This window comes from Gymnoscopelus braueri (genome assembly GCF_963280865.1).
Source record: "Gymnoscopelus braueri genome assembly, chromosome: 24".
NCBI lineage: Eukaryota > Metazoa > Chordata > Actinopteri > Myctophiformes > Myctophidae > Gymnoscopelus > Gymnoscopelus braueri.
Window position 1 is genome coordinate 8,580,928 of NC_137626.1, and position 11,950 is coordinate 8,592,877.

The window sequence follows — 11,950 nt, forward strand, 5'->3', positions numbered from 1 at the left end:
GCACGGCCAGGCCTATGATCACAACCAGCAGCATTTAGACACAACATCCTCAGACACAGAGCAACGAATTTGAGGCCTTCTCACTGTTTTAGAGCACCGTCCTGCAACTGAAAGTACAGCTACTATGTGTGTGCAGAGAGAGACAAAAAAACAAGACTGACGTTTGACTTTTTCACATCAAGGAATTATACTGAACTGACCTAAATATACACTTTTATGAATTAATTCGGACTGATATTTTTGTGTGTAAAAGGAAAGACAATGCCTTGTTGCTTTTGAACAATAAAATGGTTACACACACACACACACACACACACACACACACACACACACACACACACACACACACACACACACACACACACACACACACACACACACACACACACACACACACACACACACACACACACACACACACACACACACACACACACACACACACACACACAGAGTTCGGTGCTTCTCCAACTACAACCCTGGATGAACAACAACATCATAGCCCTGTTGAACAGGATGAAGAGCGTTTCCATGGCACACTACACACTACACACTGTACACAGGAGGTCAAGGTCACTGAAAAAGGCCCTGGTGGAGGTCAATGACTCCTACAGGGACAAACTGGATATATCTGGATATATATCTCCAGAGAGGTGTGGGAGGGGTTGAAAAGGATCACAGGATACAAACAGTCTAGGTCTGTGTCAGAGGGAACCCTGGAACGGGCCAATGAGATGAACCGTTTTTTTTTTTACAGGTTTGATCTCCCAATCCCCCAGAACCTGACAACGCTGCCCGGGCTGTAGTCTGCTGACCCTGGCCTCCCCGTTCAAACACACCTCCCTCCCTCCTCCACAGCTGCCTTTCACACAGTTATTATTTCCCCCCTTTCTCTTCTGGTTGATTTTCCAATGAATGGATGAGGCATCACCAAAAGTTTAGTCAGAAGTAATTGCGCCGCTTTTTAGTCTCGTTTATTTGCAGATGCTAAATTGTAGGATAATAATAAGTAGGTCTATATGCCACCCTGACCCAACTTATATAATAATTATATAGTAGCCTATATTTCTCTAATTAATTAACATCCTAAGGTGCCTCATCATCGTCTTGGGTCATCAGCTATTGTTGAGTTTGAGTTTTGAGTTTTATTTATTAGCACATAAAGAGTTAAAAACAGAAGAATTTTGCGTCTGCAAATAGACGAGACGAAAAAGCGGCGGCGTTTGGATTCCAGGGGCGCTGACCCTTTAGCAGGGTTATTTGAAAGCACACCACAGCCCCCCACCACAGGAAGTACTAAGTAGATCATCGGTTGCCACCCCTCCCCTACACACAGCCAGGCAACAAGTACACCATTCTAGCACCAGTTCAACCTCTCCCTGAGGCTGAAGGCGGGAGGAAGCTCAAGCTATACTGATCAAACCATCCCACGATCATACACTCATCATAGAGGGTATGATAAGTGTCATGATGGAAATTCACCACTGCACACTACCCATGTGTGAGGTTAATAAAGTATTGAATACACAACAACTTTTTGTCTTGGTCTATTTTAGTTTAGACGTTTGCAACCATCTGGAACACAGTGTCTAAAGTCTAAAGTTATACAGAGCGTTTATGTAGGTCATTGTGGTTTTCATTTCCTGATCGAGAGTTGATACTGGACTGCTTCTGCTAGATGGAAACAGGATGCTCGTCTCTGAGCATAAATGTGGCCTCTTAGAATTAACCCCTGACACATCAAGCACATACTGCTCATAGTCATCATCACCTTCTTTACGTAACTGAAACAACACTGGCTGATGTTATGTAGCTTGTAATGTGACAGCAGCATTTACAGTTATTTTCTTTTTCTTTTGTTAATCTGACAGCATTTAATTTTTGTGTCGTGAAGTGTTCTATAAATCTGTTGCTAAATTAGATAAACCAATCATTTAAAAGGATCACCATGGCAATCAGATTGAGCAGGGTGTCAAGCAGAGACCTTGTAAATACAGACACATTAGTGTGTCTGTCTGTCTGTCTGTCTGTCTGTCTGTGCATGCATACACATGCATGCACACACATAATTATTGAATGCTTGCACACATTCAGTATATACACACATCTGATCTGCATCATTTGAATGCTTTATATCAGGTGCCACAGACAAATCTACGTAAACAATATTATAGTTCCCATTTTCTGAAAGGACTGAAAGAGCTTGAATCGTGTAATTATTTGTTAGTTGGCACTATTCAAGGAATAACATATTCTCACTCCCAACTCATCAAATTCAAACTCAGTTCAAACTCAAGGTCACTTTCCGAAACCACCGATACTCTCTCTACATCTTTACTTGAACGAAAGCAGTGCTCCAACCCGAGATACTATATCAGCCACTCATGCCTGTGTCAGTCTATGGGGGAACGCTGCCCGTTTCCTCATGCAGTTCAGCCCAATGAACAGAGGAACTGTCTTCAGCCAATCAAAATGTTGCATTCAGTGCTGTTTAGTTCAACTTAGGTCAGTGGATGTAATATGATCTCATAGGCATTCTGTTACTCAGGCATGCCTGCACAGCACGCCCTGCAGGCAGGAACACACAAAACAACACGTTTGTGTAACAAGTGAACCTTGCTACAACTACTAGGCTACTAATAAAAAATCTGAATTAATTGACTCAATATACATAATTATATTATACTACATGGTGTTTACATGCGACGCTGTGATTGTTTGTATATCGTAGTACTGTGGGCGTGTAGATGATGATGTTGTGGAATTCAATAGAAGTGGATTGCGTCACCGCTGGGCCAGCATCAAAACACACCAGTGACTAGAGGGCATGGGTGACGCCTGGTCATGTGACCAAGCTGCCTTATTTGATGAATTCCAAGTGAGAATGTGTTGCCAGTGACATGGGAACCCTAGTGGTCAGATGTTGTACTCACAGTACATTAACAATGGGCCCTGGTAGGTAGTAAAGGTCACCTGGTCACTGGCCCCATCTGACACTGACTGTAAATACAGGCCTAAGGAAAAACAAAACACTTGTTTAGAACCGTAAAGAATATGTGAAAATACAATACAGGCTATGAATGTTTCTCAAACTCTCTAAAAACAATGATTTTGAAATACTGAACATACATCAGGCTATTTTATTCTACATAACGTGTCCTGATGTGACCTTTGCTTTGATGTGTGCACTGAGCTGAGAGCAGCACCTCCATCTGTTTACACTTTGAGATAAAATGAAATGGATAAACTGACATCCATGTTCCACAACACAGTGTGTTGAGAGAGGATGTTATGTTGTGTTGTGTTGTGTTGTGTTGTGTTGTGTTGTGTTGTGTTGTGTTGTGTTGTGTTATGTTGTCATCCTCTCTCAACACACTGCATGGATGTCAGTTTATCCAAGTCATGAGCTAGATCAATACTGGTCTGTACACTGTGTGCTTGAGACACAGCTTCACATTTCATCAACACTCACACAAACACTAATCCTTCAAATTACACTCATAAGTGTATAGCCTACACCATGGTAATTTGTATCTAATAAAACATGAAATGACCTAAATATACATGCATTAGTTTTTCTAACAATGAATGGGACCCAGTGATCAAGCCTTTGCTGTGTGAGTTAGCACATACATAACAGAATAATAATTACAAGAAATGTCCAAACCATCTACACATATTATTTAGTAATTTAAATATCACAGCATCAAAGTCTAACATAACATAAAGCACCAAATATTAAATTGGATTCATGTTAATTAATTTAACCACTTGAACCCTCAATACTTTGTAAACTTGACCTTGACCTTTGGCTCAGTACTTGGTCTGCTCTTTTTTCCCTCAACAACAAACCTCTTGGCCGAAAAAAGCAGATCTACAAGCTCACAACACGTCACAGTTGCGTGCAGCGTTGTGAGCTTGTAGATCTGCTATTTTTGGCTATTTTCCCAGAGAATAGGGATGCAAGGGTTCAAGTGATTAATATAAAATTACTAAAATAAAGACCCTATCAAACAAATAGTTGAAAACCATTAAATCAACTCTAATAGTTACTGAGAAATATCCATTTGAAGCTTGTTAGCATTTTGTTGCAATGCTAGTGGAAATGAATGGGTTCAGCTAGCCAGTAGATAGTGTAAGGTGTGTCTGCTGTGTCATTCTGTATAGTCATTTAAAGTTGGGATGTATGTGGCAGCCGGGTATGGTCTAGGTCAGTGGTTCCCACATTGGGAAGGACTGGAGGGGTTCCCAAATTATTTTGAGGGGTCCACAGATGATTAGCTTAATGTGCAACATTGTTTTCTCAGTCAACAGCAAACAAACCAACACATAGTATACTGTAAGTACTGTAAGTAAGTGTAAACACAGGGTATCTGCACTTTTACAAGTTACAATTTAACCCATTAAAACCGGAGAAGCATCTGTATCATTTTAGATTTTAGCTTTGGCTATTCAAAAATAGCAGATCTACAAGCTCGTGGCACAGCACAAAGCGATGCGCTGTACATCTGCTATTTTTTACACATTTTTTTTTAACACAAATTCTCTTCTGGGGGTCCCTGGCACAAAATATTTTCAGTTGGGGTGTCTTCGGCCAAATCCTTCACATGACAAAGTTTGAGAACTGATTTAGAAGATAATTGTAGAATCGGCCTCAGGTCTTAATGGGTTAAGGACTTTTAAGACCTTTTTAATATCAAATTGTCAAATAGTAAGTAAGAAAGAGGCAAACATTGTGAAAATAGACGAATATTTATCTGTGGAAACAAGTCAAAATAAATGTAATGCCTCAACTCCTACAATTCCAATTGCTTGTCAGGGTGGGGGGTCCCCAGTTCAAATATGATTCTTTTGGGGGGTAACGGCCTGAAAAGTTAGGGACCCCTTGGTCTAGGGGCCATCTGTGAGCGGGCGGGGGGGGGGGGGGGAGGCAGGGTGTCTGCAGCAGATCAGGTGATGATGTCACAGGGGCAGGTAATACTGTATATACTATTTATTGTGTTCTAGCCGTGTCTGTCTGTTGTACTGAGGCTGAGGTTCTGGACCAGAGTGCAGTAGCAGAGAGCTTTGGCATCCTATTTAACCTCATACTGAAAACATGACCACTGAAAGGTCTTTAAGTCCACAGCAATGTGGTGTGGATGGACGGATGAGCTGAAGGCCATGCGCCTGTTACCTCTGCTATCTGAAGAGTTAGTAGAGCCTATAGCAGGCTTCACAGGGCCCTCTCCTGGTCCAGAAGGGGTACTGCAGCATACTACATACTGGTACGTATGCAAGGAGTAGGCCTACACACCAAGCTCTGATGGACATGGACTGTATGCAGACCATGATCCACCAGCGCTTGGTTTGTCCAGAGGCTTTATTGGAGGCTCATCAGGTAAAGCTAAGGTGCATGCACAGCACAGTGATACTCATGAGTATCCTTTAGTGACCTTAAAATATATATTTTGGTGGGAAAAAGCATAGAGCTCTCTGGCCTTACGTACCCTCTCATTTCGGGATGGATTGGATGTGTGTGTGTGTGTGTGTGTGTGTGTGTGTGTGTGTGTGTGTGTGTGTGTGTGTGTGTGTGTGTGTGTGTGTGTGTGTATTTGACTGCAGTGTGTGTTGCTCACCTGCTGAGTGTGTGTGTTCATGACAGCAGTGGGTGTGTGTAGAGAGCTGCTGAGAAGCCTCCTCTCTGTGCAGATGTCAGCAGACGGGTGATGACATGAAGACAAGATGGAAGGATGGGACCTGAACACATGGAAGAACAACATGAGAGAGAGAGAGAGAGAGAGAGAGAGAGAGAGGGATTCAAACCTGTGACGTTACCATGAGTTGTTGTGTGTCTACATGGTATGCTCACTAGATCAGCCACCAGGACACGGTCACAAACTCAAAGGAGCAGTTCAGTGAACATAGGAAGTGAATAGAAACAGCTTGTAATGAAACCTGGTTTCAGATTGACCTACTTATTGTAGATAACTTATAAGTAGAACACTTGATAACTGACACTCATCAGATGGATGGATAAGATCAACATTACAACAGGAAGCATTGCAGATAAAGTTGATGATGTCTAAAAACACAAATCCGATCTGATCGCTCGCAAATAACAGTGTGGACAGTCAGTCCTAAAGACCAGAGTTGAGAAACAAATCAGATGCGGCAAACATGGGGATCATATTTTAGAGAGGAATAAAAGTCAACATGTCGCTAGTTTAGCCTACTCAGTTGTTGAAACGGCGTGATGTATTATTAAATAACTGCGCTCTGTTTGTCACAGGAACACAAATCGAGCAACACCACGCAACACCACATAGTAGTTACTCATTCGGCAGCTGCAAACACAAAAGCACACACACGCACACACGCAAAAATGAAATCAAGGATTAATTAATTTCACAGGATAAAAGATGCATTCATTTAATTTCTAATGAACCATTAATGTTGGTTTACATTTCCACGCCCTGCGGGGAGAATAACTCATCATCGCAAGGCGAAACGTGCATTCATTCATCCACAGAACACACAGGAGAACACACACACTGTGTTAGTGGGCTCCTACTGCTGTAGCTGCTTGGAATATGAACATACACCAAGAAAGTTCAAAATTGTGTGTGGTTGACTTCCATGATTTTGTTGCTTTCTCTGCCTTCATCTTAAGCCACATCACCTACACAGTGGTGGAAAAGGTCCTCACATGTTTTGCTTAAAGGGTTAGTTCAGATTTTTTGAGTATTTTCTGTAGGAAATACTTACCATTAATGTAGTGGTTGCAAAGGTATTAATTGAACAAAACCTGCTCTATATGGTAGAAATAGGTCAACAATACAAATGACGCTAGTTTTTTAAATTAATTTATTTTTAATGAGTGGCCCCCACCAAATCTACTAATCTACCGGAACTACTTCATATTCATAAGAAACGGACCATAACTCTGATCACGGGACTCGGGCAATCAATTAATACCTTTGCAACCACTACATTAATGGTAAGTATTTCCTACAGAAAATACTCAAAAAATCTGAACTAACCCTTTAAGTAAAAGTATCAATACTGCGATATAGAAGTAAAAGTAAAAGTAAAAGTCCGGAATTCAAAATATACTTGAGTAAAAGTACAAAAGTATTGGTATCAAAATGTACTCAAAATATCAAAAGTAAAAGTACTCATTGTGCAGAGTACAGTTGAGTGTCATTGGCATAACAGTGACAGGGGCGGCCATAGAGTGGTTAGTGAGCCCGCCTGGGGAGCCGTTGTCCCAGGTTTGATTACAGCTTACAGGCCAGGCCAGCAACGTGTGTCCCTGAGCAAGACTCTTAACCCCTCATTGTTCCCTGAGCGCCGTAGAAGTGGCTGCTCACTGCTCCCAGTGGTTATAGGATGGGTAAATGCAGAGGGCAAATTTCATGAAAAAGTGACAAAAAGACACTCCAAGGAGTGGGGACTATTCTCTCTATAGGATAGCTTGTGAACAGAGATGATGGAGCCAAGAGATAATAGTGTACAGGGAGAAAAGGAGGGGCCCCAAGTACAGATCCCTGGGGGACCCCGGTTAGGGGGGATGAAAGCAAACATTCTCAAGAAACCTGGTACTGTAGGTCCAGTCAGTCAGGTAGGAGGAGAACCACTTTAGTGCCGTCCCAGCGATGCCGAGGTCAGTAAGGGTGTCCAGGAGCAGCTGGTGATAGATCTTGAACCCCAGCATCCATATTAAAATAATTGCTGATCTACAAGCTCAAAATGCATCGCATTGTGAGCTTGTAGATCGGCAATTTTTGGCAACAGCATGTGGTGTACATGGGGGGGGGGGAAGCTGTCCAGCTATTTTTGGCAACATTTGGTCTAGAAGCTGTCCAATTATGGTCTAGTTTACCAAGTCTAGACTAGAAGGTTTAAGTGGTTTGTGTCAACCTATCACACGTTGGGAGTGATGAACCGGGACATAATGTTGGAAACGCGACACAACCAGGGTTCCGGAAGCATCAAATGGCTGACACCACTGCAACTTGCATGTATGAACAAGGACAAACTCTACCTCACAAACAGACAGTCCAATAAATAGCTGTGAGGACACACAATTAACTCAAAAAGTCACAGCTGGGAACCCCAGGTGGAATCACCAGTCCCTCAATCAAGGCACAGTAAGTGAGTAGCACCAGAGGTGGAGCTGGAGAAGGCCAGGGAGGGGCAACCCCCCCCCCCCCTCTTTTCCCCCCCTACTCTGTACATATAGTGTTTTATATTTGTGATGATATTGAACGTTTGGTGCTATGTTTTATATGTTGATTAATTGAATACCTAGGACCCCAATGGAAACAAGACCACAAGGACTTTTTTGGTGTCATCCTTTTAGACAAAGTGTTTGACTGTACTCTTGATTGATTGATTGATTGAAATTTTTATTAGGCAAAAGAATGTAAAACTACACAGTTACATTTATAATGCTTTTGTCTAAAAGGTCCGGCCAAAAAAGTCCTTGCGGACTTGTTTCCGTTGGGGTCCTTGAATTAATTTCATTTACATATATAGTAGCAACCAAACAGTTCAAAAATCAACATGAAAATACAGATAATACAGAAAAAATACAACTATGTACAAAAAAAAGAAGCATGAAAAGATAAAAATAAAAAATAAATGTACAAAAAAAGGGGGGGGGGGGGTGAAGCATGGAAAAATAACGATTATATACAAAAAATCACACCCTGTGTGAAGTGGGCGGTGTCTTGCTAGCTAATCACAATACTGAATGGAGTCAACCAATCATGTACAAAAGATAAATACATTTATTGAAACACTCTTTATGATGGACGAAACCATAACTTGAAAAAAACCAAAGTTTGGTTTTTTTCAAGTTATGGTTGCTTATATAGGGCTATGCACATGTGTCATGTGACACTGGCCAATCACAGTCCTGAATAGACTGTGATTGGCCAATCACAGCACAGGATAATTCTACAAATTTCCTGGGCCCGGATCACAGCGCAGGAAAATGTACATTTTTCCAAATCTCACTTATAGGGGCGGTTTCACCGCCCAAAAATGCATGAGGAAATACAAAATATGTACAAAAAAGAGGAGGGGGGGGGGGGGTCGTCTGTCTACAGGGAAACTGGTACTAGCTCCTCTTTCGGCCTCCAGAAAGATGAGTTTTTAGGGCTGTTTTGAATGAGCCCAGCGAACTGCATTTTTTGAGGGATGGGGTTAGACTATTCCATTCCTTGGTGGCTGTGCTATAGAAGGAGAATTTGCCCTCTGTGCTGTTTTACATTTCTGTCTAATAAAATATTCAATCAACCAATCAATCAATGGCACACTGCTGGCAAACACAGGCCAAGGACACTAGGACAGGGGAGGGGAACACTGGACATGGACACATTATGCCAACTGGACACGAACAGTCGAGGGGGGCCGTGATCGTGACAATATTGGATCAAATCTTGTCTAACAATGAAAAATGTGTTCTTTAGGGTCCCAGAGATATACATTGTACAGGGCTCTGTGGCTAATGCATAATACATTTTGGATATTAAAAAAGGCTGAGATACACCAGACAAATGTGTAAAGTGCAATGTGGAAAAGGGTACATTATTTCACTGTTTATGGCAATGCCCAGAGATCATGAAGTTTTGGAAAGAAGTACTTGGTATACTATCCCAGATAGTCTCAGAAAATCTGCCCACAGCTGTGCATTCTGGGCATATTTCCTGATAATCTCAAAATTAACAGTAAAAAAAAAGAGTATGATTATATACTCTCTTCTCCAGGCTAAACATACAATTGCGCTCTTTTGGAAAAACCCAGATAAACCAGACATCAGACAATGGTATAGAGAATTATCAAATTGTCTTGCACTTGAGAAGCTCACCTTTGCCATTAAAAATAAATCTGCCATCTTTCAAGAAATTTGGGGACAGTTCATACAGTTTATGGAAGGTAATCCTTTGGGACCTGTGTAAATATTTCTGCAAATAATTCTGCTACTTCATACTGTGGGAAGAAATACTTTTTTGTTTGTTTTTGTTTTTGTTTTTCTGATGTTTTTGTAATGTATTTTTCTGTTTTTGGTTGTCATGTTGTTATTATGTATGTGTATGATTTCTATGTGATGTCTTTTGCTCTGTTTTTATTTGATTATTTATAGACATTTAATACAAAAGTCATATTGTTATGTATGTCATATAATTGAAAATGCCAATAAATATATTGTAAAAAAAAAAAAAAAGGCTGAGATATAAATGAATGAATTAGTTTATTCAAACATAAATTAATTGGGTAAGGCGCATTGCCGCGCATACCACTCATGGGCTCTGGGTTCGATTCCCAAGCCCAATGGCCTTTGCTGTGTCACTCCCTGTCTGTATAAACACAATACTGTTTGTATAAATACAAAAACAGAAAAAAAACAAGCATATAAAACAACAGAGACACTTCCATTTACCTCAGGATGTGGACATGAGCAGCCATGGTCCAAAGACAGAGAATAGATTTGAGCAGTTTACACAGCTTTGAAGAGAGAAACATTTCATACTCAACTATTTTAATCCTTCTCATTTTACCCCCAATAACTATCATGACAATGAGGAGAATGTACAGTACACTCATCACTCTTTGGGTTTGTTTCATTTGACTCTGTAAGTCAGTAACACTGAGAAATCCAAAGCCACACATTTATCAGTCACAGTATTTTCAGTGCCTGGTGGTTCAAACTCTACAGGGACAGATCACGTGACAAAATGCTAGGGTTTTCAGAGCCAGTAAGAAGAAATACAATCTAATGGTGCCCTCTAGTGGTTCATATTCTCCATTAACTTATTTAACCTGCCTGCACACATGATGACACAAACACACACGCACTCACACACACACACACACACACACACGCGCACGCGCACGCGCACGCGCACGCGCACACACACACACACACACACACACACACACACACACACACACACACACACACACACACACACACACACACACACACACACACACACACACACACACACTCACTATGTGCAATATTGTTTAAAAAAGGGAAATATCACAACAAATCTCAGTTTTTAGTTGGTTTGGTATGCATACATATACATTAAAGCTGCACTATGTCACTTTCCTCTTCTACCCTGGATTTGAACCTGTTTTCCTGCACAAGTGCTGATATGTTTTACCATTGAGCTAATAGAGCCTTCCTGCTTGCTCAGGGGATAAATGTAATCTTGACCATCAGGTAAAAATTCGCGTCAGATCCTGCTTCTTGGTATGACCTTTGACACGATCTAAATGTCTCAATAGAAGAGCAGGGAGACAAAATACAACCACCCCAATTGTATAAGTTATATTGTATTAACATACTCTACCATACAGATTGTATAAGTTATATTATATTAACATACTCTATATACAGACTGGACAAAATTACATTTTAATCATACTTTTTTTTCCCCCTGCTAGACACTGTTGATCTTACACATAATACTCACTATAGCACATAGTGAGCTACAGTCCAACACTGGTCCTTCCCAAAAGTACACTGCTGCGGCCTTATGCTCCATCTACAGGAATTCAAGTCAAGTAGGAAATAAGGACATAATACAGCACAAAGGAACACAAGGAAATATTAGAGTAATATTAATGAAAGAGAACTAAGGCACCAGGAAAACACGATGAACCGTAGTCAAAACAGAACACATGCCATTTTGATGCATAGGCCAAATCTCTCTTTTCTTTCTTTTTTTCTTCTTCCATCAAGCAGGCAGCCAACCTGTACAGACATGCAGATGGACTAAAAATAATCTACCACGTCCTGTGTAGCATTTGCCATTTCAGAAGGCACGTGAAGACGTTTTGCAGCATCCTGTCAGCAAGAGAGAGGTGTGCATTTACTGTCAAATCACCTGATGAGATAAGACAACCGACACACACGTATACTGGGATGATAGCCGTGATAACAAGCCCATTC

The 11,950-nt window shown here is 41.0% G+C and overlaps 1 protein-coding gene and 1 long non-coding RNA gene across 3 annotated transcripts in view; one reads left to right on the top strand and one right to left on the bottom strand.

Moving 5' to 3' along the window:
• Positions 1-5,733, bottom strand: part of LOC308080272 (uncharacterized protein) — a 117,945-nt gene extending 112,212 nt beyond the window's left edge. For both annotated transcript variants that reach the window (XR_013932678.1, XM_080422065.1), the window contains exon 1: positions 5,619-5,733. Coding sequence is in view for 1 of the 2 variants with exons in the window: in XM_080422065.1 (XP_080278191.1) it covers positions 5,619-5,639 (21 nt within the window). In the remaining variant the exon portion in view is untranslated. The remainder of the gene's footprint in view (positions 1-5,618) is intronic.
• Positions 1-11,950, top strand: part of LOC308080286 — a 408,660-nt gene that overhangs the window by 13,260 nt on the left and 383,450 nt on the right. The window lies entirely within an intron of this gene.